General features: G+C 46.0%; 1 protein-coding gene and 1 pseudogene across 2 annotated transcripts in view; one reads left to right on the forward strand and one right to left on the reverse strand.

Annotated features, from left to right (window-relative positions):
• The window catches only part of LOC135378604 (phospholipid-transporting ATPase ABCA3-like), a 324,578-nt gene that overhangs the window by 183,796 nt on the left and 113,062 nt on the right, over positions 1–27,720 (forward strand). For both annotated transcript variants that reach the window (XM_064611676.1, XM_064611677.1), the window contains exons 13-14: positions 18,222–18,432; positions 26,475–26,724. In XM_064611676.1, the coding sequence (XP_064467746.1) occupies positions 18,222–18,432; positions 26,475–26,724 (461 nt within the window). The remainder of the gene's footprint in view (positions 1–18,221; positions 18,433–26,474; positions 26,725–27,720) is intronic.
• Positions 7,528–16,702, reverse strand: LOC135379047 (uncharacterized; annotated as a pseudogene).

Here is a 27,720-nt window from a genome sequence, read left to right on the forward strand (position 1 = left end):
ACGTGGACACCGACCTTCGTAAAGGTGTCCCAGAACCCGGCTTCGATGGGGAACGGGAACGTCTTGAAGACCCCCCAGGCTCAGCAACGGATCTTGGGTGGCCAGAGGCTTTCCGACCACGCATGTTCCCACGAGAAGACATTGCACCTGCGAGAGGGCAGAAGGGGAGTACGGTGAGAAAGCTATTTCAAACCGCGAGAGCCTGAAAAGGCTCTCCCCCAGAAGATTATAGTTGAAGACTGCGAAACAGAAATCACACTAAGAAAGACCAAGTATTCAAGAGCACTGGGATTTAGCGACTAGGATAGTGGCAGCTTCGTGCGCCGCCTGCGGGGACGCAAACTGTAGCGCCTGGAAGGTCCGGGAACAGGATCCTGGTCCAGGTCTAGAGGAGGAAGCTGACCGTCTGCTTCTTCACTCTCGGGGTCTCGGAGGTGGTAAGTCTTCAGGTCCGAGATATGTACTGGCCCCGTTTCTTCGTCCGTGTCACAACGACGAAGCCTGTAAGTGAGGCCGGAGGAGCACGCACTTACCTCGAAGGGGCCATCCCACCTATCTGCGAGCGAAGCTGCAAAGCCACGTGACGCATCACTAAGCGGGTGAGTCCGTCGAAGGACAAGATCACCGAGGCTGTAGGTGAGATTCCGTCGTCCACGGTTGTACTGGCGAGCCTGGTCCAACCTTGCGACGTCCAAGTTCTCCCGAGCCGTCCGAGCTGCGACGTCCAGTCGGCTCTGGAGGTCCTCAGCGTACCTTGAATAAGGAGGCTGGGTACTGTCATCCCGGAGGCCCAGAGCATTCTCTACTGGAAAAGGAGCCTCTCGTCCCAAGTTCAGGAACGCCGGGGTGAAGCCTGTAGATCTGTTGACCGTTGTCCGTGTAGCGAACGCCAGCTCAGTCAGGCGCAGATCCCAATCACGGTGGTGCTGACTAGTAAAAGCAACCAACAACAAATGTCATGGAACTGACTACACATCAACGAAGAGTCAATCAGGTAATACGAGGCTCAGACCACCACCACACTCATCTCAAAGTTCACTTATGAGCTCCAAATCCACAATATATCTCTCACTCAAACGCCTTTCACCTAGGATTGCGTTCCTAGGTGTGTGCACTAAAAGGCTTAGCCGCTGCGTACGCCTTCGGAATGTGCGAAATGTAAACAATGCCACAGTTGCCAACACGCTTTGTGTTTCCTAAGCCGCTGCTGCCGCTAATTCAAAACGAAGCTATGGGACGCCTCCAGCAGCAGAGCAGCGGCAGCAGAAAGCTGCTCTGCTGCCATGTTGCCGTGTTGCTGCTGCCGCACCGCTGCTGCTTTGCTGCTGCTGCTGCTCGCATAAAGCTATGGGACCCGGCCCGTTTACGTCTACGCGGCGCCGCTGCGCACCCCGCGCCCAGCGCCGTCTACGCGGCGGTCTCGATGGAAGGGTCGGGAGCTCTCTAGAATTGCAGCTGTATGAGATGCGGTTGTCCGTTTGGCGGATGGGAAGTTTACTTTCCAAGTTCGTACTTAAGGTTACGGTTCATTGTTTTATCATGCCGCCGGGCCTTCCCGAACCCGCACCGTACCACATACAGACGGTATTTTCTTCAATATGCGACGTGGAGAGCTTCTTCAGAGGCGGTGACCTGAAGAAATGGAAGTTCCTGGTGGATGCTGGACATGTGCACAACGTCCGTGGGGTCCGCGATGACGGACACAGTCAGATCGAGGGCTACTGTGTCCCCCAGACACGAATTAATGATAGCAGCCATCACGTGATACTGCATGTGAGTAGATTGCTATCCGTTGTTTCTTTTTGCAGTTTTGTTTTTGCGTGTACCCTGAATAGGAACGTAGTTTTCATCAATTGTATCTCAGGCCGAAGTCTCATTACGGCCGATGTCTCAATACAGCCGAAAGTCTCAATACGGCCGATAATCCTTTAATCCCCAAGTGTCTCATTACGGCCAAAGTCTCAACACGGCCGAAGGCAGTCTCATTACGACCAAAGATGTCTCATAACGGCCAAATGTGAAAATGTGTATTGTAACCTGCATTGATATGCAATGTCGCAGCCAGGTATGGATATATATTCAGCAGGGTATAAGGCATGCACTGTGCCCTTAGGGCCCTTATCATATTTATATACACATATTGCGAGACAAACGGTATGTTATCATACCACAGCACAATGCAATATTTTGTGTAATGTGTACTCCCACAAGGTAGTGTTGATGTTGCTGTGAAGCAGGCTACTATGTGGAGTTAGCTATTTGTAGAGAGCTAGATGAATATTGGCTTTGTTGTGACGCTTTTGGAGCCATCCTACAGTCACTGGCCAAGACGGAACACCTATCTCAGTCGATGTCAGTTTATTTCCATTCGCCTTACAATTGTACAATTCTTGCTTCTGGAATGAATAAACCTGCAAGAAGCGAAGAGCAACCATGAATAGGCTAGAATATTAAAAAACAAAACAAAAAACAAAAAACAAGCATTTGTCTCTACATGGCTGGTTTTAATGTGCACAAGCTGCACATGTGTTGATACGTGTCTGTTATTTCATACAAGGTTAACATAAATCTTCATCTAGACAAAAGAATGACAAGCCTTAAAAATGTGACTTCCAGGTAAACACAGAGCATGACCATTATATGAATATAGGTTCAGTAGTTCATTCCCTTAATGGAAACATGTGAATATCAAATAGTGATACATTACAGTTCATGAAATGATGCATGCATAACTTTCCATTTCTGGTTTCTTTTTTATAAAGGTAGTGCACGAATTAACATTCGTGCACTACTACAAAATTTCTCACTTCACAACAGAACCTTATGATGATCTTAACAGCTCACCTCTTCGGCCAGGACTCCCTGGGCAGTAACATCCTATTAGCCATGTTGTTTTTCTTTTTCGGAATCCTCCGTGCAGCCACATACCATGCCTGGAATGGAAAACCAGCTATAAATAACAATGTATTTGAATGACTTCCTCTTGAAGTATTTATTCTAATCATATATGTTTTTGTGCCTAGTATGGTGCGCGAAGGCACATAAGTACAACATTTGCAGACGTTCGACGTAAGCAGTTCGAGGAGATCAATTCAAGTACGCCGACTTGCGCTTTTATTTTTGAAGAAATACGACGACAAATTTCAACAAATTAAATATGGCTCACAATGATACGAGTAAATGCTGCTGTACGGTGATGCACTGTCGGTATCTTATCGTCTTCGAATAAATTTGTTGTTCCTAAACGCGCAACCAACTAGAAACAACGCAAACCTACGAACAGATACCGAGTTACATCTATTACAGGCACTTCGGCTGTTTTGATTCATTTAAATTACTCGTATGAGAATCCAACTATGTGTTTACAGCACACTACTAATCCAGACAATCTACGAAAGCATTACTCACCAGAATTCCTGCTGGACTTGGTCAACACTGCGCGATATACGTACGTTGGGGCTGTGGCGATTCATTCAACTCGATTTGTACCGGAACAACAGGCGCTACTCGAAAGACAACGACGGAAAATAGAGAGCCGCTATAAAGTCCGCTAATTTGCACATTACAGCACTACAAATCGATATATGAACACGTCGTAAACAGCAACCACTCGCTCACACAAGAAACGAGGTACCCAACGTTGCTAGACACCATCCGAACTCCAAAGTGAGAGTAGCAAAACAACAAGATATCAAAACACGAAAGGAAGAGTATATTGATCCCCCCTCCCTTCTATAGCATGGAAAACGTGATTTGCGCTGAGATGAACATATATCTTCATGACGCAAGTAATTTTCACTTTTCACTGATCCAAAGGAGGTCACGTGGGATTGCTTGACGGTTGTGAAATTAACAGCAATGAAAATGGCGAAACGAAACTTGTGAATCGTGCAGTTGCTCTTCATGGTAGCTACCACAAAATCGAATCAAACTTATGGGACACTGAATTACAGGTATGTTGGCATCTTTTTCATTCCTGCATATCATTTCACATTACACTATACGTGAATACATGGTGTCATGTCTCACGATGCTGGGGAAGTAGTAGCATGGGGAAGTGTGCATGGTTGGTAGACCTTTAATTTTTGATCGCGTAATCGAAATATCGGCACCTTTCGCATTGTGGCTTGCATGTGACCAATCAAGTGCTGTTCCCTTATTAGCGCTTCCTGCAAACGACAAAACGAAACATGTGGGAATGTATATTTTTGATTACTCATATAAAGCAAGAAAATGTATCGTTTTCAGGTTGCTGCCACTACTCCATGTGCCCGCAATTGTCTTACGTGTATGATTACACTAACGACGTCGCCCACCACGGCGGAAGTGTTTTGCGTACACGCGTTTCAGCATGAAGCCTGCAGGTAACATCTGATGCTTACCCTTCTGGTATTCTGAATTTACATATTGTAGCTTAGAGGAATTCCGAATGCCCAGAGTGACACACACTTATAACATTGTGACATCAGTGCAGTGGCATAAGCCCTAATGTAGTGCCCCACGAAAATGAACGAGGGGCAGTGGTTTATTCAGAATCCCAAGCACGAGAGGGGTGTTGGACAAAATTGTGGGGGGAGGTCATCATTATAGTTACGTCATTACAGCTTAACATATCATTACAGACGTATCTGAAGCTGAAATCACAAGGGCACCCCCTGTAGGGGGTGCACAGGCAAAACAGTTAGGGGGGTGTAGGGGGGTCTGGGTAAAGCACTGACGAGGGGGACTCCTCCACCCCATGTCAAGCCTCATAAAGCACCTCCTGAAATATTTTCCTGGCTATGCAGCTGCATCATTATGACGTAATTGTCATTGTTGTCCATAATTCTTGAATATGTTTTGAATATATGGAAAAAAAGTCTGCTTGACAGCATATGTCTCATGGTCATCATCAAACGAAAGCATATGTCATTTTGTTCTGTGCCTTATGTACTTTTTTTAAATTTCAGGTGGACGTAAATTGTAGAAGGCAGCTAGTGGGGGAGAAGATCATGGTCATAGGTCATGTGGCTCCTGGAGCTCCCAGTGGGCTCCCTTGTGGAGTACTTTTCGGAACACGCACACAGTTCGCTCACAGAACCAACGAGTAGGATGTTGCTTGAATACTGAGAGAAAATGGCGTAACACATACAAATATCGTGTGACACATATGACAATAAAACAATTTTTCACGAGGGATGCATGAAACACTGTCGCAATATTGTGTGCATGAACCATTGTGTGTGACACAAGCCGTGGGGGCACACCGCCTCGGACACATTTTGGGAAGCATGAAACACAGTATATACACAGCTGATATGGTGGATTCTTCTTTTTTCTTTTTGGCCGTTATGAGACATCTTCGGGCGTAATGAGACTACCTTCGGCCGTATTGAGACTTTGGCCGTAACGAGACACTTGGGGATTAAAGGATTTTCGGCCGTAATGAGACTTTCGGCCGTAATGAGACTTGGCCCGTAATGAGATGTTACCGTTTTCATCTGCCGTTAATAATGAGCAGTTAGGTCATTGTTATGATTCACAAAGACTAATTCAGAGAGCATTTTGTGCGCAGATCAACGCAGCCAGAAGTTTGCAGAAAGCTACATGTACCTGCAAGGCTGGTGCTGCAGGAAAGTGTAAGCACGCTGCTGCAATTGCATTTTAGGTGGAAGTGGAGGACTCTTCGACAAAAACCAGCAAGGCACGAGCGTGGGGTATCCCTGCTGCATCAAAGCAGCCCAAGTATCCAAAGTGGGAGCATTCGGAGGTGTTTCCACAGGTATTTCCATTATTATACTACTTTTTTCTGAGGTCACCTGAGGTGGTCTGAGTATCATTTACCTGTTGTGCGTGTGTGTGTGTGTGTGTGTGTGTGTGTGTGTGCGCGCATGCCGTGTGAGTTGATGTAAGTGTCCATACCATAACTGGGATTTATCAGAACATCTTACATGCTCACATATACATAGTGAAGGGTGTCTGATCAAGCCTTGCAGCTCTTTTCATCAGTCCTGTGTTGTCACAATTGCAACACGTTCTACACTTCAAATAGATTCGTGCTTCGTTTACATATCATTAGGAGTGTATCTACAAACATATTTTCGCAGGTCTTCCCAATGTTTCCGAGGTTCCCTTTACGCACGCTCTGGATCACTTCAGTGGCATGGATTGTTCACTAGTTGATATGTTAAGGGCCGAAGGAAGTGCACTGACATCTGCCACGGAAGCGTCAGGCGCTGAAAGCACAACATATCTGTGTTTAGTTGGGATCTCTTGAGACCAGTTTTTCCCAGCTATGTGAGCAGTATCACTGCAAGGGGTATTATGCTCAAGGGGAGAATTTCCTGGACAGGATAAAATCAACGGAAAAGGCCTTTTACCTGGAGAGGGTTTTGCTTACGGAGGAAGACTTTCCTGAGCTTTGTAGGACGACCGCCACAGAGAGATCATCCCGGCTCAAAGCACGTGAATATCGAATTACAGGGACTAAGGTACCGCAAAGGATGCTTGGACATCTCAGCCATCTGCATATTCTACTTACCTTTTTTGGTCTCGCGTGCTGTCAGGATTTCTGTCTGCAGTGGTTCACCTATGGTTGCTCAGAGTGCTTAATCTTTTGCTTTCTGCATTGTCTTTATTTACTTTTAACCTTTTCCCATTCACGTATTTCGTGGGCGCCCGCAAAGCTATCATTTGCTGTTTGTCTTGCAGAGCCATCAGATATTACGGTGGACACAGTCGCCTGAGGAGCTGGCAGGAAATATTGTAAATGCCATCCCTGTCAGGACAACAGCTATGCAGTATGGAATATGCATGGAGCCACTTGCACGGCAGAAGTTTGAATCTGTGTCTGGGGTAACTGTGACACAGCTCGGACTGGTCGTCAACTCTCAGGATCCGTGGCTTGCTTGCTCTCCAGATGGGATTTTCAGGTAGTTTACATGCGAATACAGAAATTCTAAGTGCCGGTATTTACGGTGTGCTTCTAATTGTGCTCCTGCTTCTCACTGATCAATTGAAACCATCTTTTATAGGGACGAAGCAGGCAACGTCTGTTTGCTGGAGATAAAGTGTCCGCATAGTAAACGAAAGGGCAGTGTCCTCGAGAGTCCGCTGCTTGCCTACATCCAGTGTGTTGCGAAGTGTAGAGGGTCACCAGTTGTAAGATTGAATTTGGAGTCACAGAAGAAAGACAACTTTTACGTCAGGAGCCGTGTTTATTTTAGCGTCCGCTTCCTTCGGAACCCCAGTCCAGACTGCCCCCCCCCCCCTCGGGACGCGCAAACCGGGTGTCAGGTTACACCGCGTCCGAGAGGCAGACCACGCATGCCAGGCGACCCCGCGAGTTCGAAGAAATTTACAGCGTCGCGGGTTCACGTGATCGGTCTGGCACGGCGTGTGTCTGTGAAGAAGCGGGGGCCACGAAGGAAGTCGGTTTTCGAGAACTAATACAGCCTGTCGGCTGCTACAAGTGCAATCCAGACTACAGCTTAAGGAAGTCACATCCATATTATACACAGATACAAGTGTCACTGTACGCTTAGGGCTTCATAAGTGCTTTTCTTTTTGTTTACTCGGACACTGATTATTTGATGCTTGAGATATGTCGCAGCGACGACTTCCTGAGGGACTCCGTGCCGCGCATAAGGGAATTCTATTTTGTACACCTTCGGACAGTGCTGGTAGACAGATACACTGAATAATTTGTACACCGTGTGTAAGTTGATGAAAAACCGTGTTAACGTGGATGGGTGCATGAAAAGCCATTTTATTAAAATGCAGTGTTCCATCATTTTTACGAACGATTCCTGGTTTCACATTAGTGATTACACATATCACATGCATTATCTTGTCCATATGTTCTGCCAGGTCATGAGGAATACTTCGGTTTAAAATGTCAAACAATCGCAGTCCTTGGATGACCCTTTCCACATGTATCCGCACAGATGCAGTTTCATACGTTGCGTCCACTTCTGCCTCAGTAAACTGTGGCTTCTTGGCAAACGGGGGCATCACTAGCGTTGCTTTCTGTTGTCCAACACCAGTCCGGATTCAAGGGAAGCCCTTATCTGCCAGCACGAGGTCTCCAGGCTCCAGCCGTGGTAGAAGGCAAGCTTCCACTGTAATGTTGGTGTCATTGGCTCTTCTTCCAAAGCCTGGGGATAGGAATGTCACCAGACCATTCGGTGCTATTCCTATCAGGTACTTCATTGTATATGTCCCGTTGTAGTGGGACTACCAGAGGTTCTGTGCTTCAACCCCTGCTGATGTCTTTGCTTTCAACTCGGTGCAGTATATTATTACCCGGCAATCCGGGTACAACTGCCGAAAACTTGGGGGCATCGTTGCCTGTACTGCAGCCTTGCTTGGCCAGTACAGCCAGGATTTTGTTGCTGCAGAGACATGAAAGAGGACATGCTTGAATGCCTTTGCTGCTGTCGTTCGGTGTATCCCGAAGAGAGATGCCAAACACGAAAAGGGCACCCCATGCTTTAACTTCATGAGGAAGAGCAAAAGCTTGTCATTCACATGGAGTTCTCGGGGTTGGCGTCCTGAGTCTGGGAATAGGCTCTGCAGGAGGGACGGAACCTGTGGATGAACATTGCTTAAAGGTCAGCTACGCCGATTTCCCGATGTGTTGAAACGGTTGTGATATTCAGAACGAGCACATCCAACTGCCCCCGAAACGCACCTTCGTTTCTCAATTTTGTCTTCCTATTACAAAAATTAATTCATCAAAGAAACCAAAACAAGCCATGGGCGCAGCCATTTTTGTGACGTAGATGGGATAAACCTGCTCCATCTACGTAGATAGAGAATCGTGCGTCTGATTGGATGAAAGCTGAGGCTTTCTCTGACTTCCCTGGCGTCTTCTCCCGTTTGCGAGGAAATCCAGTTATGGCCGCCGGCTACGATGAGTGTTTCGTCCGAGGTAATCCCGAGAACTGTAGAACGATGGAAACAACAACCGCGAACTCACCTCAACATCATTTTCGGCGTGAAATTGTGATTATGTGCTCGAGAACTTCGCAGTTCAACCGTTCAGCTGCCATTCACGTCAACCCGTTTGCTGCTTTTACTACAAGTGCAGGAATGGGAGTGATTGAGCAACAACGTGAGACTTGGTGATCGTTTGAGCATATACCTGCAGAGGACTGGTCTTCAAAGAAAGAAGGCCGTATTTCTGTCCATGCACATCGTGCGATTGCCAGGCTTGTTACACGAGATACATATATTGTGCAGCATCATAGCGCGACTGCAATGAACGACGTAGGAATGTATCGTGACCACTCGAACTGCATTCGTTGAACCATTCGTCGGTTATATGAAAGTGCTCATTAGAGTTGCCCCGAACAAAAAGTGTGGGATGTAGTTTTGTAGTGTGTTGTTTATCTCGTAGAGTGCATCGCGGCATGTAGGTCGAGAGCCCTTATACGTATTTTTTGCATGTTTACTTGAGTGTGCGCATTGTTCTATACCACACAGGCCATATTTCATTCATAATAGTTTCGCAAATAAACACGTACGGGTCGATCTCATATTGCTTTTGAGTTAGGCATAGTGTCTTCAGATCAGGGTATGTGTACTCTGTTTGCTGGGCACAACAGATGTTATTAAGGCTAGTGCAACATTTCCCACTTCTTGAACCATGCTAACATTGCCAGAATAAGGAACATTACACTGTGCTGTGTATTCCACACTCAGTTGTCTCGCGACGTATACCCCCAATTATTATATTGGGTACTCCACATGTTCAACCAGTCAGCACTTCCCATATCCTATTTCTTTTTAAACATGTGCTTAAAATTGCACAACTACCACTCAAGTAACTTTGCCACCAAATTAGTCAGTGACAAAAGGTATATGTACTTTATCACAAATTTAATAACCTTAGTGGAAATGGTTGATGGTGTCCTCTGCCTTGTACGGTGCACTTCACAGCAAAATACACAATAGTCCAAATGATTTCCTTGTCCACAAATGCCATGTCAAAGCTGAAAGACTCTTATCAAAATGGGGAAGCGGGCTTGCTTGTCCAGAGAAACAAATATGAAACTGCAGTGCTCAACGTAAATAACTGCATGCTCAGCAACTAAGGCGCCGCTCATAGCCACAGTTGCTTCGCGGTGCTAACACGCAATCAAAAAAAAAAAAAAAGCAACTAAGGCTGGTGATGCCGAAGACCTAATATTTCTAGGTTAAAAGGAACAAAGGAGAAAAGACCACTGCGGCATATTAATGTTGTTTCAAAAGTATAACACCACAAAATTTGTGAGAGTCGGTGTATTTAGTTACGTTGGTCACCTCCTGCACCAATTTTTAATAAGATTCAAATGCGTTGCTACCAACCAGGACCTAAGCCTGACCTATGATCTAATAATAATAATAGTATCTATCTATGACCTATATGGACCTTCACCGCTAGTTTGGTCTCGGTTTCAAACGTGGCTTCTAGTGAAATTCGAAGCTGCTCTGTAGAGCTGACAGGAGACTTGCAGAGTAGAGAATTTTTTATTTATACTTTCCAAAGAACATGTAAAAAAACAATGTGCTGTACCAACTGTATTCAAAGAAATACAAATATACTTTGTTTTAGCTATGTGCATATTAGCATATTACAGGTGACTGATGACACACAATGGGCGTCAAGGGTGAGAACACAAGAATACTACCACTGCAGGCACTGTCCTGAAATTCTAAGTCACCATTTGTCAGAAAGCAATGACCACGCACAGCCTAAGGATCATATTGAGCTTCTTCCATTATTCTTTTTATTGACAGCATGTTGGCTGCCATCCAGTCCATGAAAGTGACCCTTATCGTTGAAAGAACGGTTCAACAGCAAGCGAGCTGGTGATAGTCCATGATGGCGAGACCTGAAGAGGAGATACCAGAAGGGACATAAACACGCTATGTTGAGACAGTGTGTATGTCCCTTCCTATCCCTCGTCTCAGGGTTTTTCGCTATGGACCTTCATAAGGAAACATCATGGACCTTCATGATGTTTCCTTCGGCAAACTTTACATATTTTTATGTAGAATTGTGGAGGTACAGCCAGGCGCTGTTAGCGAATCACAGTACTTTTCTTGAATTAAGAATCCATAGAAGGTACACAGTCATCTTCAGCATTGCACACATCTATGGGACATGTTAATCACTTTGGAATGTCACAGACATGTCATGGAGGCCGGCACATGGTTAGTGGTGCTGAACAGACAACTATTTGTCATAGTTTAAGCATAAAAAGCAGTTTTGTCACCTGCATGTTGAGACAGATGTATCTCTACATACTTTGCCATGACACAAATATATGAAGCAACAAATGTACCCTCTACTTTATTATGGTTATTAGTCAACACTGCCAAGAATGTGGGAACACAGTCTTGTACCACCTACACTCTTCAAAATGACCTTCTCACACGACACACTGTAGGTCAACGAGACTCCAGAATGATGTCCTCTCCCTCCCCATTGGCTGAAAACATTTTTCTACTACTTTGCATAAGGGGGAGTTAGTACAAGAAACGCACACATTCCTTTTTTGAGCAAATCAGTATTCAGACCGTTACCATACTGTGGTAGGCCTGCAGTGCATTACGTGGTACAGCACACACTGTAAAAAATTTCACTGTAGAACATGTCCCCCATTCTAATGACAGTCTTCTCCAGTTTTTCAAGCTACCATTTCCCATAGTGCTTTATGGCATGACACAGTATTTCTAAATCTTTACTGTAGTTTACTGGTTGTAGCAGAAAAAAGACACCACTGTTTCCGATCACAGGACGCAAGCCATAAGTGCTATACGGAAACAGTACATGCTGCTCTCTAGCAGTTGTTAGTGTTTGGACATGGTATGGTGCATGCAGGGTAAATTCCATGGTTAAAATATCCAAACGTGAACAATCGTTAGATTACATGATGTAGAATGCTCTATAGTACAGTAAAACCTCCAAAGTCGGACACCTCCCTACCTCGGACAACTCCCCATGATTTCATTGCACGGGCAGGCTCCCATTGAAACTACATGGGGACGAAATTCTCTATGTCGGACACCTCCCTATCTTGGAAGTAGGATAGGGTTTTCCCTGCAAAGTCGGACAAAACCCTGGCCAAATTACCTCAATATCGGCCCATCTTGCGCACCAAAAAGACCCAAAATGAGCCAGTGGCCTTGACTTTAGCCCCTTTTTTCCCCTATACTGGTCTCAGCATTTTGTTGCTTTAGTTTTTAGAGTCCAAAAACAAGTGCTGTCAGTCTACATTGTACTTCTTTATGTGAGTACTTGTCTTCAGTTTGTCTAGAGCCTTTGAACGAGCACTGCACCAAAGCTATGAGAAGTAGGCTGACGCTTCAGAGACAAGTCCTTGCTGCTCGAAAAGCTCCAGAGGTAATGCCATTGAGTAGAATCTGAACGGAATTGAATATACTAAAATCAGTAATAATTATCAGTGAAGAGTGGGTAGAGGTACCACTACCAGGCACCACCACCAGGTACCACTAAGGACCTTAAATTGAAGAAGGGGGACATTTCTCACAGCTGTGATCTCTTCCATTTTTTGTTGCCGTCATATTCTGTAACTCGGACACCTCTATAAGTAGGAGACGCTTCGGCTGCACCGCGGGTGTACAACATAGGAAGATTTCACTGTATTTATGTTCCGTGTCATGTGACCACAAACAATATATGCTTTTGCTCATGCTGCACAGCACAGGCGAATTGAGCTGCATGTGAGGATAATAACATGAAACCCGAGGTACGGAGGAAAAGGCATGACTTTACGGTCTCTGTGTCAGTTGTTTCATGTTGTAATTGCGTACCAGCTGGCCTGTACCTGAGAATAGGTTTGATGCATTGTACACGCACCATAGACATGCAGTATGTGGTGTGTTGTGATAGTAATGCCACTGCCAATTGAAGAATAATGCTTCAGGTGGATTGTTTCGGTACAATCTTGAACTATGCATACCAAGGGGTAGGGCATCTGCGTGACAGGTTTACCTGGAAGTAAGAATGTAAATGTTAGCTGAAGTCATTGAATAATTAACATTATCAATATACCGCTGCAGATCATACCAACAATAGCACACAAGATGCTCCAATATGTTATGCAGGAATGTCTCTGTACTCACAATATTAGTACAGCAGCTACAGAAAGGCATAAAACAAGTTTTTGTATACATGATACCACTTGAATGCAACACAAGCTTCTGCTGCACTGCCAGAACACCACGGCGGACAGATTTACCTTACTTCACCTGAGAAAAAGTATGTACTGTTGCACACATGATGCTGTTTGAATGTCTCGAAAAACATAATTTATGACCGAAAGACATCAACTGGAAGATTTCGATTTACCTTAGTCAAAACTGAGAAAAAGTATGTGCTGTTGCACACATGAAGCTGTTTGAACTGCCCTTGAGCGCTCTGGAAGAACACCTTACTTGTGACCAAAATACAACAGCTGAGCCAACATTGAATTTATACCTTACTCAAAATACACAAGATGTGCTGCCGTGCATATGATACGATGATACTGCTTAAATGTACTCTGAAAGCGCTGGCACCTCAGGCATGGTTGCTCTAAGCTAGCGAGCAACAGCAAGGGTATACGAACACAAGAAGTCGAGCACAAGTGGTAGAATGCACTTGATTAATGCACTTGAAAATGAAATGTCTCAGTACCAGGTGTGACTGTTCCGTCAAGAAAAACAGATGAACTTTGAAGGGGCGTCTGGTTGGCACTGGAGACAGCCTTCAGCTTGAAACCCAGACGGTGATAGTTGAGACGTGGAGTGCAAGCTTTTCGGTGGTGCCAGAATGCCTGCGAAATCATTTAACAAATAAGGCAATTCCAAATCTGTACTGAGAATACACCCGCTGGGGCGTAATCTCTAAAGGATGAAGCAGTAACTGACAGATAGCGTATTTTTCTCTTCTACGTGATGCAATTTGCACCGCATGACTGACTTGCCTAACATTACGTGTCTTACCTTTATCTGCTGCCTAGTCCTGCCCCTGCAATCTGCTGCTGCAGATAAGGTTGGCACAGCATCCCGGACGAGACATCTTCGGCTTCTTGTGAAACAAGTTGCGCATTGCTTCCGTAACATTCGTATGAGCCAGATGAACAGATCAAATCACTGCTTTCGAAGGTGGCACCCAGTCGGAGTCGTAACCGATTGTTGCAGTCAATAGATTTCTCTTTCGCCTTTCGGAAAATTGTGGTTTGAAACATTGGAACTGCATGCTGAAGTGTTCTTGCAGACGGGAGCAAAACGCTCACGCATTCTCGGCACGCAGCACAGAACACGAATCACACCAGGAAGTGTGTACCGGCCTAGCAAATTCTTTGCAGTCGAAGGAAGCAAAACTCACGTTCCTCGTGGGTTTAGTGAAGTCCAGAAATATACTGGCTCCTTAATAGCGAACTGTTTATCACTTCCCCACTGTGAATCTGCGCAGCAGACGGCTCGGCAGAAGAAACTGGCCGGCTTGGCGGAAGAAACCAAGCCAAAAGTCATGCCAAGCCGGAGCGCGGGCAGACCACGAATGTGTCGTCGACACAGGGTTTGCGGGCCACAAGACGGGATGTCAGTGAAACTAAAAATTCACTTTTTCGGAAAACCGCGAGGAGTTTGGGATAACTATTTTGCATACATAATCAGTGTTCCCTTATGAACACATCGTGTGAGTACCATTCCATTCTGTAACGCTCGAAAATCGGCGTAGCTGAGCTTTAACAGTACTAGCCACTGGTGACCAGTATTCCTCTTATCAGCTCCTATAATCACATGCACACACAGTTCACTTACCATGAGCGTCACTCCTGTCAGGTCGATCAGCCGCTGCTCGTTATCCGCAATGGGCTTATAGCCTCCAAAGTATGGCTTCTTGTATGCTGTGCCAGTGCTCCTGGTCTCATACTGCCGCTGTGGACAACTGGTGCCGTTGTCAACCTTGGAGACACTGGTGACCTGAACGGCGACGCTTGTGTTATAGTGCTCGCAGTAGAAGGCAGAAATGGTCTTCAGTCATTGTAGATGCCTATTGAAATCGTACACTTTTAAGAGTCGGGGAGGAGCTATGGGTGCACAAAAAGATATTTCAGTATACCTCCTTCAGTGGCGGTCCGCCTTCATGTGACGTACACATATCAGGGTCCTGAATTCCAAACACATCTTCTGTAGGGCACACGGAAAACTCGTGATGATCGCCTCCCTCGTCTTCCCGGGTGGGCTCCGATACAGCTGGGGGGCTCTGGGTGCTCACGGCACCACACTCCCTGCGTCGTTTAGCCCCGCACCAGTTATGCGAAAAATGTATTCTGAACTGTCAAGTAAGCTGTATTACTTATAAATGACCTTGTAACCACAAGCAGTAGTGAATGATGAGTAGGGATATTGATAAACCATTTGGTAACCAATTAAAGTCAGAAGACCACTATATTACGTTGCGTAACGATCAGACTATGGAGTCGACCGCTTTCTGTACACGTCGGGGAAGATGGACGAGTTGTATGCCGGGTGCCTCTCCTCATCAGACTTCACATTTCCCACGAAATGCTTACTGCAAATCCTTGAGTGCTTTGTCGGCTCCCAAAACTTGCCAGTGCTCCTGCAGAACGGAAAGGTTAGCAATTGCAAGCAATTACAAGTCAGCAACCCTCGCGGTGAACTACGTTGGTTACAACTCACGTCTCTCGGCGAACAAGTTGGATCTAAGTTGCACGTCGGTCCTTATCGTAGGTTTTCCATGGAAAACTGTAAAGTCTGATACCCGGAGAATTGGCGTAGGTCGCGTTGCATCCAACTATGCAGTAGTTGTTGTGACTTGGCATTCTCGCTGCCTAAACAAACCCCAGCGAACGAAGAAGCCCACGTGGGGGCGCGCCGGTCGCAGCAAAACACGTCGGCTCGGTCCCTATACGTCAGCAACTTCACCAGGGTTGCCAGATTGGGCTAGAAACCGCCAAAGTGGGCTACTTTTTGTGACAGTTGGTGGGGTACTTTTCATCTTGGCTATTTGGCTATTTTTGGTCTATTTCAGAGTTTCACGCTGCATGCGCTCGGACGACAACACATGACCACACTATGATCGTCACCCTCGTCACACTAAACTTTTTTACACCCTTTTGAGTGTAAGGTGTGTGTACCATAACTCACACCCCTAAAGTGTGTAGGTGTAATGAAATACACCTACCTCTCATGGTGTGTTTCAGAACACTTTCAAACTTTTACACCTAAAAGGGTGTGAGTTATGGTACACCCCCATTACCTCCTGAAGTGGCGTAACGTCAACTCAGCGGGTGTGTGGCTTGTTGGTCTACACTGGTAATTGTACGGTACCCTATCTGATTCAATTTCTGGTGTAAATCAACACACCTAAGCAATGGCATAACTATATACATTGCGTGTGTTGCGAGCGTCTGTAAATTCGATAGCCCTCATTCCAGTCAAAACGAAGGGTGAGGTGTCTAGGTTTAATTCGATTATACACAAAAAACACCGTAGTGAGGAATTGCTTGGAGTATAAACTCACCATCAAGACAACGTTTGTGCTTCTTACTGGTTTTGGTATGAAGGAAAATTAAGACTACGCGCCATTCATATTCCACAACAATGTTAAACATTTTACAGTAAGACAAAACACCCTTAAACCATTCCATTCTGAGCACACCCTCAACATACCATTGTAGATGTGCACCAAATTCACACCCATCTATGAGAGGATCAGCCTCGAAGGGGTGTAATATCTGGGTATATATTGCAAAATACACCCCTCTTAAGCTAACATACATTCTTCACGTGACCATTCAATGAACATTCTTCACGTGAAGTTCGCCCTGCGGACAAATGGACTCTAAAGACTTCGTGCCATCCGACGTCTCCCTGAATAAGTTTATAAGCGAACTAATGTGTCCATAATATGAGTTTATGCATATGCGCTTCTCATATAACCCATGTGCAAGTTGCATGCCCCTATCTTATGCTGTATATTCTCCCGAATATGATAGCCGATAGCCAATGTGAGCGCAGGTCTTACGCGGCGACATACGGGTGAAGTAAACTCACTGGGTTCAGTTATAAATGCTGTCGTATTTGAAACAAGCCTATCACTTCTTAGAAGCTCCACTCCTCTTCATGTAAGCCATATACACTATCGTATTTCCTCGCGATTTGAGTGTTCGCGACGATACGTTTCCCCAAAGCTCCATTCTAAGCGATTTTCACGGAACAAACTAGTCTTTACAGGAGCATCGAAAGTATAAAGAACAAATATTTCGGGATAACTGACATTTAGATTACAAACCCTGGGACACACATTTGCACATAAAGTACGAGTGCAGTGCGTAATCCTGGAGCGCAAGAGAGCTTTCAATCTCGCAGGTCTCGCAAAGTAACTTCTACGGCGAAATAGCTCAGGTACCTCACAAACGGACAGAGTACACATAAATTCTTCTTGTGCAGTTCTTGTGCTGCATGCTTGTTGCTTTGAGATTTATTTTAATTTTGTAGCGCTCTTCATCGAATTTGTTATCGATGCTTGTGTAGACCAAGCGGGTACGGGTCCGTGCTGAGCGGCTGCCACAAATCAACTGAGGCGCGCTCGTTTATTCTTCGTCCTTTTTGTATCCTTGCCACCGAGGGCGCTACACTGTACTTACAGGCAGAGCCGTTTATAGAGAGAGTTTGGCCATTGGGAGGAGCCTAACTTAAAGCGCGTCACGGCCGAACGACCTCCCTCGTCGTGCTCTATTGTTATCCAGTCATCAACCGGTCGCAGACGCCATATTGATGCTGATCGTTGTTTACAATCCAAGGAGAGAAGACACGTGCGTACTTCTTGCTTCGAAAGCCTTTCGTCCTTGAACTCTTTCTGTTCGGCAACAAAGCCCCCCTTATCACTTGCGCCAGTGGGTCATAAGCCGGTTATTCCTGTAGATTACATTCAACACGGCCACGAAGGTGTCGACCAGCTGGCGGACAGCATCAATATGGCGCGCACTAGATGGCTGATAAGTGGATTCCGCTCGGATTCAGGCTTTTTGGGCGGCGCAACGACGACTCTGACGTCAAAATAAGCTCCTCCCATGAGGCGGCAAAAGATCAAAGAATGGCCAAACTCTCCCTATAAATGGCTCTGCTTACAGGTTCTATAATTTGGGGTTGACCTACATTCCCGTTAATACGGTTCGCCTATCTCGGATCTCTTATTCATCGAACGTCGTCCTTCACAGGTTCTGATTCTTGACGAGCCTACGGCGGGCATTGATCTGGAGACAAGGAGGGACCTTTGGGACTTGTTCTTCGAGTTGAAACAACACTGCAGCATCATGCTGTGTACACATGACATGGACGAAGCGGACCTCTTGGGTGACCGGATTGGCGTCATGGCTCACGGGATACTCCTCTGCTGGGGGACGCCAGCCTTCCTCAGGAATGCTTTTAGTAAGCCGCGTGTACGTTGCTTTTGGTAAACATGAAAGGAGCTCAGAGGCAAACAGCGGTTGGTATTTGAACGGTTTGAGGGGGCGTACTACAGAGCATACGCGCACTTCTGTCTGTACTTCCTGTAAGCTCCATGACATTCACGATAATTAAGCCTAAAAAAAAATACAGAACGGTTACGACTCGTGTAACACGAAATTCAGAGTCAGCTGCGCCTGTGGTGAAATGAGGCCGGATGAAAGTGCGTAGACAAATTTATTTAAGCGTGATGGGTATTGATTTGTGGATGCTGAAATGGTTTGCGAACCCTTTCATCGTCATGGAAACGCTTATTCCTGGCTTGCAGGGCGGGATCTCTGCGATTTCCATGGCTAGAGCAAGCCTGCATTACGCGAACCGCTGACTTCTGGGGTGCAAGGCGCTTGTGCTCCCTGTCTCTCTCCCGGCGCTTGGCCTGCGTGGCGTCCACTTGTTCGGATGCTTTCACAGTCTAAGGGTACATTTATGCTGCAGCATCACTGCTGGCACATGGCACATCGCTGTTTGGCGATGACGAAACAAACATATGTATCTCTGTGGGCGCGTTCATGCTGCAGCATCGCTGCTTGCCAAAGATGCACGCCATGATCATCGCCACAACAATGCTGCCAAACATGTTTGAACATGCCCGGGGACTACCTGACTTCTGGCGATGACAGGTCAAACACAGAGCTTTCTGTTGGTGCATTTACCCTGCAGCCTGGCTGCTCGCTTATCCTCGCCGCTGCTTGCCGCTCTGCTCGCTGCACCTAGGAATGTAAACATGTTTGTCTTCCTGGTATCATTGATGACTGGCGTCTTGAAATCCGACCTGCGATTGGTTGTGATGAAGTCGGTTTCCTCCTTCCCACTTTTCCTCGTTTCCATCCTTCCACAGTGAACGCTGCTAGGCGACTGATATAGCGAAAGCGAGCAGCATCTTGAGCAATCTGCAGGGTAAACGCACCCTAGCGGTTATGCGAGCAGCGATGTGCTTGGAGCTGCAGCGAGCAGCGAGCAGCGATGCTGCAGCATAAATGTACCCTTAGGGCGACCCATCCTAGTGGTGCCAGAAGCCCCGTACACAAGGTTTTAAGGAGCGTGAATGGGTTCTCGCGTTTTCAGGCTCTTATCGTGTACGCTTTCGATTACGTACTAAAAATCCGGTGACACCAGCGATAGCGGTTGTAAACTGGCGGAATTCTCCTCCTTACTCCCAGCGCTGAGCGCACATGCGATAAGGCGATAAGGAGGCAATCAGTTCTTTCCAGAAATTGACGTTTCCTTTTACAGCGTGAGCTATATAGTGGAGACTCTCCCTAGATCGCGTCGGCGTCGTCGGCACTCGCATATCCGCATAAAACTCTTAAAGGACCGGTACCGACATGCGGTAAAGAGGTGGGCAGCCGCCTGCCGCACGTATGCATGCCGCCCCAGCTACACTGGCTCCGCGCGAGACTCTACACAGCGAGAGCTTCTGAGACCGTGTTTGACACGATGGCGAACGACAGCGAAGTCGAGCTATTGAGCGTTGTGAAAGTTTCCGTTCTTGCATCTGAGGCGAAATCAACATCACAGACGGAAGAAACGCAGGCTTTGGCTTCGCCCGCTGTGGCGATAGCGCATTCTTTTCTTGTGAACTATGTTTAGCCTTCAACGTCCTCACACTATGACAGTCAATATCTTACACTTTACTTACCTGCACTCCCAAATTTTATTCCAGTGTCGGCCCAAAAAGACATTTTAATGCAACACTCTAAATAGAGGCCGCAGTGACATTTTATTTATTTCATAAATTCGACGGTCAAAAAACGTGAGCACCTCTGCAACGTACCTCCGGACGCGTACCCACACGTGGAGAATCTGCGGGAATCTACCCGGAAACGCGAACGCGGCCCGGTAAATTCTTGCCGCTTGGCGGGAAAAGCCACCTCCGCTTCCCGCTTTTTGGCGATCGCGCACTGCACGATTTTTAGCGGCGCACATGCTCGGGCAATCAGGAAGTAAACGGAAGTTGCGTGACGTTCGCGAAGAGGTTGAATTACAATTACCTTTAGTTTCTTTTTTCTTTTACATGCCTTGTTAGGGCGAGAAGCAACTGTGGCTCTGGGCAGCGTACAGACGTGAACAGATGCAGAGGGGACAGGAGGAAGAAGTGGAGGACGCTGGGGTGGGGCTTAGTATGCGTCCCGTGCCGACTTCAGGGGAACTGTGCCGACATCCGCCTGGAAGGTCTGCCTGAAAACTAGGAATGTGCCAACCGAATCCGCGAATCCTCGAATCCTAGGGATTCGAGATTCGGGAATCCGAATCCCAGTGCACAAAATGGCGAATCGTATCTTTCGAATCCACCAACCACGTTTGCTTCTTTCTTTTTAAAATTGGCGCCTCCGGAGTCCGCCGAAAGCCTGATTGGCCGGCGTGTGTTTTCTTGTTTGATTCTTTACACACTCTAAGAAAAAAGGGTGTGAAAAGGTGGTAACTTCCATAGTTACCACCTAGGTGAACATAGCGTCTGATAAAAGGAGCAAAAGGGTGGCAAAAGAAGTTATCATATATCCAAATTGCTACAAAAAGGTGTACGTCCTCTCGCTTACCGAATCGGAAGCGATAACCCTATCATTCGTGGCAATGATTGGCGGTCAACGTGCTATGCGGTAACGTTCTGTTCTGAGAGTGTTGTAGCAGGTAGAACTTTGCAACCTTTTAGGCGTAAAATATGCGAGAACTATTACATCCTGAAAGGTGTAACTCTTTGCACCTTTTTTTTTTTTTTTTTGAGATTCCATTGCTCTGGACTGAAAGAGTTCAGGCAGGAACTCTTAAATTATCAGTTTAAAAGTAGCATGGTTTTCCTTTTGACCGTTTCTTCGTTTTGTGGAACCAATTCAAACTCGAGAGTCATACATTACCTGTAGTCGATGAACAACATGTTAAATAAATTACACTTAAAGGAGGATTCCGCGAGGAATCCGGAATTCTACAGTTAGTGTAGTATCCACTTGGAGATGCCTTCCGGAAGAAGACACCAAAAACGTTTCTCAAAATTCGTTCGTGCTTTTTCATAAAACATCAAAAACATCGAATTCGAAACCAACTGCCGGCTTCCAGTTGAAACGACCCTTACCTACTTCGGTTCTTGCGGTGACGGAACTGGCACTGCCTGAGGGATTCCCAATCGCTTAGAGGACGGCGTCGCCAGGCTAGTTGCACTCCGACACTTCCGAAAGCATGAACGAAGATGTTTCTAGCGACTGCTGGGCAGCAGATTGTGAGTCGGAAGACCACATTTTGTGGTGGACAGCCTGCCTTCATAACCGACTCCAGTGACGTTCGTCCGCACACTGTTGCCTCAGTTCAACCGTGAGCGCTCGGCAGGCTGCAAAATCTGATTAAATTCATTTTCTGATGATTCCGACTGTTTCGTAACGAAATATTCCGGTTACATGTATTTCAGACACCCATTATTCCGATCGCACCTTCAGTTCAACTGCATTTTTTTTTGTATAGTATATGGATACGTCGAAAAGGGGAAAAAAATAAAACACTGTCAAGGAGCCCGCGTATAGTATATGGGTATGTTTTGCCCTGAAAGTACATGAACTATTTTTTTTTTTCGTTTCATTAAACAAAGATATTACTTCTGCTTCGAAACATTTTTTTCAGAAGTGTTTTTTTTCTCTGACTTTTTCAACTCTATTTTAATAAATGATTCGACATGTAATCAAAAGCAAATGGGTCTTCCAGAAGAAGTACAACGAAACCGGTGATCTAGACAGGTATAAAGCCAGACTGGTTGCCTGTGGCTACTCACAGGTTGAAGAAGGAATTGACTTCAAGGAGACATTTTCGCCGGTGATTAAACTGAAGTCGGTTCGTATACTTTTAGCTTTAGCAGTCGAAAGAGGGTGGTCCGCGCACCAAATCGGCATTACGGCCACCTACCTGAACGGATTGTTGGAAGAACGCATCTACATGGAGCAGCCGGCGCTGTTTCATGAAGGAAATAGAGATGACGTTTGCCTTTTGAAGAGGAGCTTGTACGGGTTACGTCAGTCCGGGAGGCAGTGGAATGTGCGACTTGACGAATTTCTCAAGAGCGTAGGCTTAACGAGGTCAAAAGCGGATACCTGTATTTATTTCGACAACCTGGAAGGTATCCTCGTTGGAGTGTATGTAGACGATATATTGATCATTGCGGAAAATGAAGACAAAATAAGGAAGTTCAAACAAACCAATGGAGCCACCTTTGATATCAAAGATATCGGGGAGGTTAGCCCCGTTCGCTCTATCAGAATAAAGCGTGGAGCTGATGGGAGTTTGACCTTGGATCAGTCCCGGTATGCCGAAGACACTCTGGACTCAGAGGTGGGGAAATTACTTTTATTTTGTAATGCATTACCATCACTCATTACTTGTATAAAAAGCTAATGCATTACATTACTCATTACTTTTTGGATGTTAGTAATGCATTAGTAATGCCATTACTTTAACGAAGTAATGTCATTACTTTGGCATTACATTTACGTTTTAGGGCATAAGCCTCAAAGATGCTATGCATAAGTTTTTTCCTTGCTTTTTTTGCTATATGCAATAGCCACCCGAGTATCCCCAAATCCGTGGCACTAAATCCCCGCAGAAGCGAGTCCGATAGGCAAAAACTATAGATAAGATTTATTGCAGATGATGCCTTTTCTAGCATTATGGAGCCGGCGGATGAAGCCCAGCCTACAGTTCTGTCCTGGCAGGAAAACTACCTCTGACAGCACAAGAGAAACTAACACGGTACCATACCAAAACAGCGAATCACCACAGCAATTGTTACGTGTTACCCTCATAGAGGCTATGTTTCTCTTTCATTGATTATCCTTTACTCCAAATGCGCGCAGGAGAAAATCGGTGATATCATCATGTAGACATTTGTGACATACACCGCCGACTGTTGAACTCTTGCAGAATTCCCCAGGCTGCGCCTTTCTCCTTCCTTGTTGCCCTGTGCTCATTGTTAAAGGTGGGTTGAAAAAAACCTGGATGTTCCCAATCTTCACGGTGGCGCAATGAACATTCGACAAAAGTAATGAGTAATGCCACCCTGCATTACTCAGTCGAAACGTAATTCATTACCATTACTCATTACTCAAAAGTAATCCATTACCGGTAATGCACTACTTTGTAATGCATTACTCCCCACCTCTGCCGGACGTATTTGGGATGAAAGACGCAAAGGGAGCATCAATGCCATTGGATAAAGGAACAAAGTTTCAGACGCTCAAAGACAGCCAATCGCCAGTGGATTTGTGCCACAGATACCGTCAAGCAGTTGGTAGTTTGTTCTACATAGCTGGAGGCACGAGACCAGATTTGGCATTTGCAGCATCGTATCTCAGTCAATTCAATGCAAGCGGTAGTTAAGCATGTTTTGGTACGTGAAACAGACCCAAGGGTACGCACTAACTTTTACAAGGACTGGGAAATCCGTGGAGGCATACTGTGACGCAGATTGGGCGAGCGACAAGGTGGAAAGGCGCTCCTTTATCGGTTACACTTTTAAGTTAGCCGGAGCAGCAGTCTCCTAGAGCAGTCCCAAGCAACGGTCAACAGTCCTGTCAACAGTAGAGGCCGAGTACCTAGCAATGTACGATGCAGCCAAGGAGGCCCTGTGGCTACAGCATTTAGCACACGAACTCAGCGCAGAGAACTTCGTACTGGAGCCGCAGACATTGTTCGCCGACAACCAAGGTGCGATAGCAGTTGCGGTGAACCAAGTAACGTCGCGGAATAAGCGGAATAAGCACATCGAGCTGCGGCATTTTTTTCTTTCGGGAAAAGATCGAAGAAGGGAAGCTAGGACTGCAGCACGTAAATACGTCTGCGAACCAAGCGGACATCATGACTAAAGTCTTAAATGGGGTGAAAACCCGGCAAGTCTGTGATGCCATGGGACTCCGGGCGGCGTGCGGACGACATATATTGAGGGAGGGTGTTAGATATGCGCAATATGTTGTGTGCTGTTTGGGGCATTGGGTTTTGTTTTTGTGTTTGTTCGGCATTTCTTCTGCGTGCCATCCCGTCTCTCGTGGCGTGCACTGTTCATTCTTCTCTGCGCCATTAAAAGGTTTCTCTGGCAACGTTGACACACGTCTCAACTGCTTGTCTCTCGTATTGCCGCGCCTGCGACTACTGTTTAGGGTGAACCGCGTGGCATGAAAAACTGTCCGAAAACTGGACGAACCGAAATCGGGACCGAACTTTTTTCTGTGCGTCACCGCATGCTACCGAAATGCACCCCGAATTTCGGCCGAAGACTTCTGGCCTTGGGGGACATCGCCTTTCAACCATCCAGGTCAATGAGATAATCCCTGTATTCATAGGGGTAGAAGTCGCACATACGGCAACAGTCAACCCCATTGCTACGTCATCGTTGGTATGGTTCTCCATCCGGCTGGATAGCCATTGGATGCTTCTACTTTTTCAGTTGGCGTCGCTTCCCATTTCGGAGGACAAATCTGGCTTGGCCAGATCTGCCGAATTCGGCACGGAATTCTGCTCTCCGAAAAAAGCTCGGTCCCGAATTCGGTTCAGAAAGAATTCGGACGCTTTTCGGGCCATGCGGTTCACGCTTTTAGCAATATTCCGGTTACATGTATTTCAGACACCCATTATTCCGATCGCACCTTCAGTTCAACTGCATTTTTTTGTATAGTATATGGGTATGTTTTGCCCTGAAAGTGCATGAACTATTTTTTTTTTTAATTAAACAAAGATATCACTTCTGCTTCGAAACTTTTTTTTTTTCAGAAATTTTTTTTCCTCTGACTTTTTAAACTCTTTTTTAATAAAGGATTCGAAAGATCCGGGATTCGTAAGATTTGTGGATTCGTAAACCCTTCCTTGGATTCGAATTCGGAAAATTATTGATTCGTCCCATCTCTACTGAAAACAAAGAAAAAACCCGAGGCGGCACGGCCCGTTTAGTACGCATCCTGTGCCGTGTGCGAAGTTTGCCGGAAGACCCAGGGAAAACAGCAGACAGCACGACCAGTACCGTGATTCGAACCCGCATCACGCCCCAATCTCAACGTGGGAAGCTCTCACCCTAACCTCTATGCTATACGGGAGCTTTATAATTCGCAGTTAGCGTAAAATAGCTTTGCTCTCTAGTTTGAGATGACGAAACTATTACTTGGTAACGCCAATTCAGACTATTTTCTGGCAGCATAATCCATTGAAATACGTGTAGCTATAATTGATTTGCCATAACTAGGCCTCCCCACGGTTCTACAAGTAAAATGAGAGTAGAACACGTGACTTCGTCTCAAGCTTGATGGTCGAAACAGGTGTAAACACTGCAGGAGGCGAAGGGGCAGTTGTGACGGCCGCACATCCTAAATTTATGATAACATTTTTACGTTCCGGAGACTATTCATCATCTCACCTTTTGGCTTTACCGTGGTGCTGTTATCGAGATTCATGCGCTTTATGTTTATTTTATGTCGTCCAGAATAGCTCCACCTCGTAGACATCTCACATAACTTATATGCGTAGTTGGCCTAAACGCTGCCTAATTCTTCAAGAAGTCTATCAGGGACACGATGGATATGACGCGTCGCTGGCGACATACGCTCCGGCCAAACTGATTTTCGCAGCGAGTCACCGGAATCGCCCTCCCTGCACATCCGGCAGCGTCATAGAGTGACATCGTCCTCAATCGTCCTACACTCATAAGGAATGCATGGCATTCGAGAGCGCGTGAGATCAAATCACTCTCTCCCGCGTTATAAGTCAGGTGTTGGTATTGCTCAAAAAACGCTTATTGCTGTAAAACCCACCTCCAGCAAAATGGGATTAAGTCTTTCATTGCTCGTTGAATGGTTATCAGTAGGAACATATTCGCCTAACGTACTAGTTAATTGGTCTAACATCAAGCAATGTATACTGGCAAGCGTATCTCATGTCGGCGTTACGATGTTAGCGCAGACTTTTATCGCGCTCAGCATGTCTAACTGAAGCACGCCAATTTGCAGGCATGGGCTATAAAATCCACTTGGGAAAGCTAGACACGATCAAAGTGGAAAACGTCTTTAACATTGTCCGGCAAACAGTGCCTCATGCACGAATCGAAAGTGAGAGTCTAACTGAAGTGAAGATCTCGCTGGGTGTCTCAAACATACAAGGTCTCCAGTCTATGTTTTCCGCATTGGAAGATCAGATGAAGAATCTGCGAATTGGAAGGATCGGCGTTACTGTCGCAACCATGGAAGATATCTACATCAAGTAAGAATATTTACTGTTACCTTCGTTATACTGACCGAATGATCTCACTATTACGCGGCGGAATGCTGCTTGATGAGGATCGTGCGTCCTTGGCGCGCTTCATAGGGCTGTTGCGCTAAAGTTTGAGGAGATCGACTCTCTGACCCCTAGCGTCGGAATGCTACGACACGCGGCCGCTCCCGCCTCGTACGCGTAACTGATAGCAACCGGTAGGACGCGTCAGAGTTCGCCGTCTTTTTTTTTCCGAAATCGAACTCTGCTCGAATGGAACCGAACTCTACTAAAATCGCAAACTAGTGTTGCGTACGCATAGTTGCAAGAAGATGGCTACGGCAATGACTTGCCCGCCCAAGAAAAGCCTCCGGAAAAGGTGTCCCCGTAAGAAATGTCCCAGACTGGCAGCGTTATTCCGGCTGCCGGCGATATGGAGGCGGAGGTATCTTTGTTGTACTCCAGAGCTAGCTAATTCCTAAAATATGAAGCCCTGAAATAATTATTCCTGACTACTGCCGCAGTTTACCGTTTTCAGTCATAGATTTGCATTGCGGCTATGTAATATCCAAGTATAATTATTGCAGTAGACAAATATCGGCATCCGTTCTAATGAAATAGAACACACAAACTTTGACGAGATATACTTTTCGTTTCCTTGTATTTGCTTTGCATTTTTCCGCTTTTTATACTAAAAGTCGACTGTGCAGCCGACGCCTCGGATAATTGTCGCTGTGTGACAGTAAGATCTCGGGTCTAGGGACGACGAAAACAGACACACACAGACAGAGTTTGGAGACATCTGTATGTGTCTGTTTTCGTCGTCCCTCGTCTCAGGGTCTTGCTGTCATGAATTACACTCACCAGCTCACTTGTTTCTAGCAATTCTTTCACTAGGTCATCGTCACCAGAAACTCCATATAGCCTCGTGCATGTATACGTGCGCAACCTCTGGTTCCGTACGTATATTAGAAAAAGTTATAGACGTCTGTTTGAACGAGGTGG

This window comes from Ornithodoros turicata, chromosome 1 (genome assembly GCF_037126465.1).
Source record: "Ornithodoros turicata isolate Travis chromosome 1, ASM3712646v1, whole genome shotgun sequence".
In the NCBI taxonomy this organism is placed as follows: Eukaryota; Metazoa; Arthropoda; class Arachnida; order Ixodida; family Argasidae; genus Ornithodoros; species Ornithodoros turicata.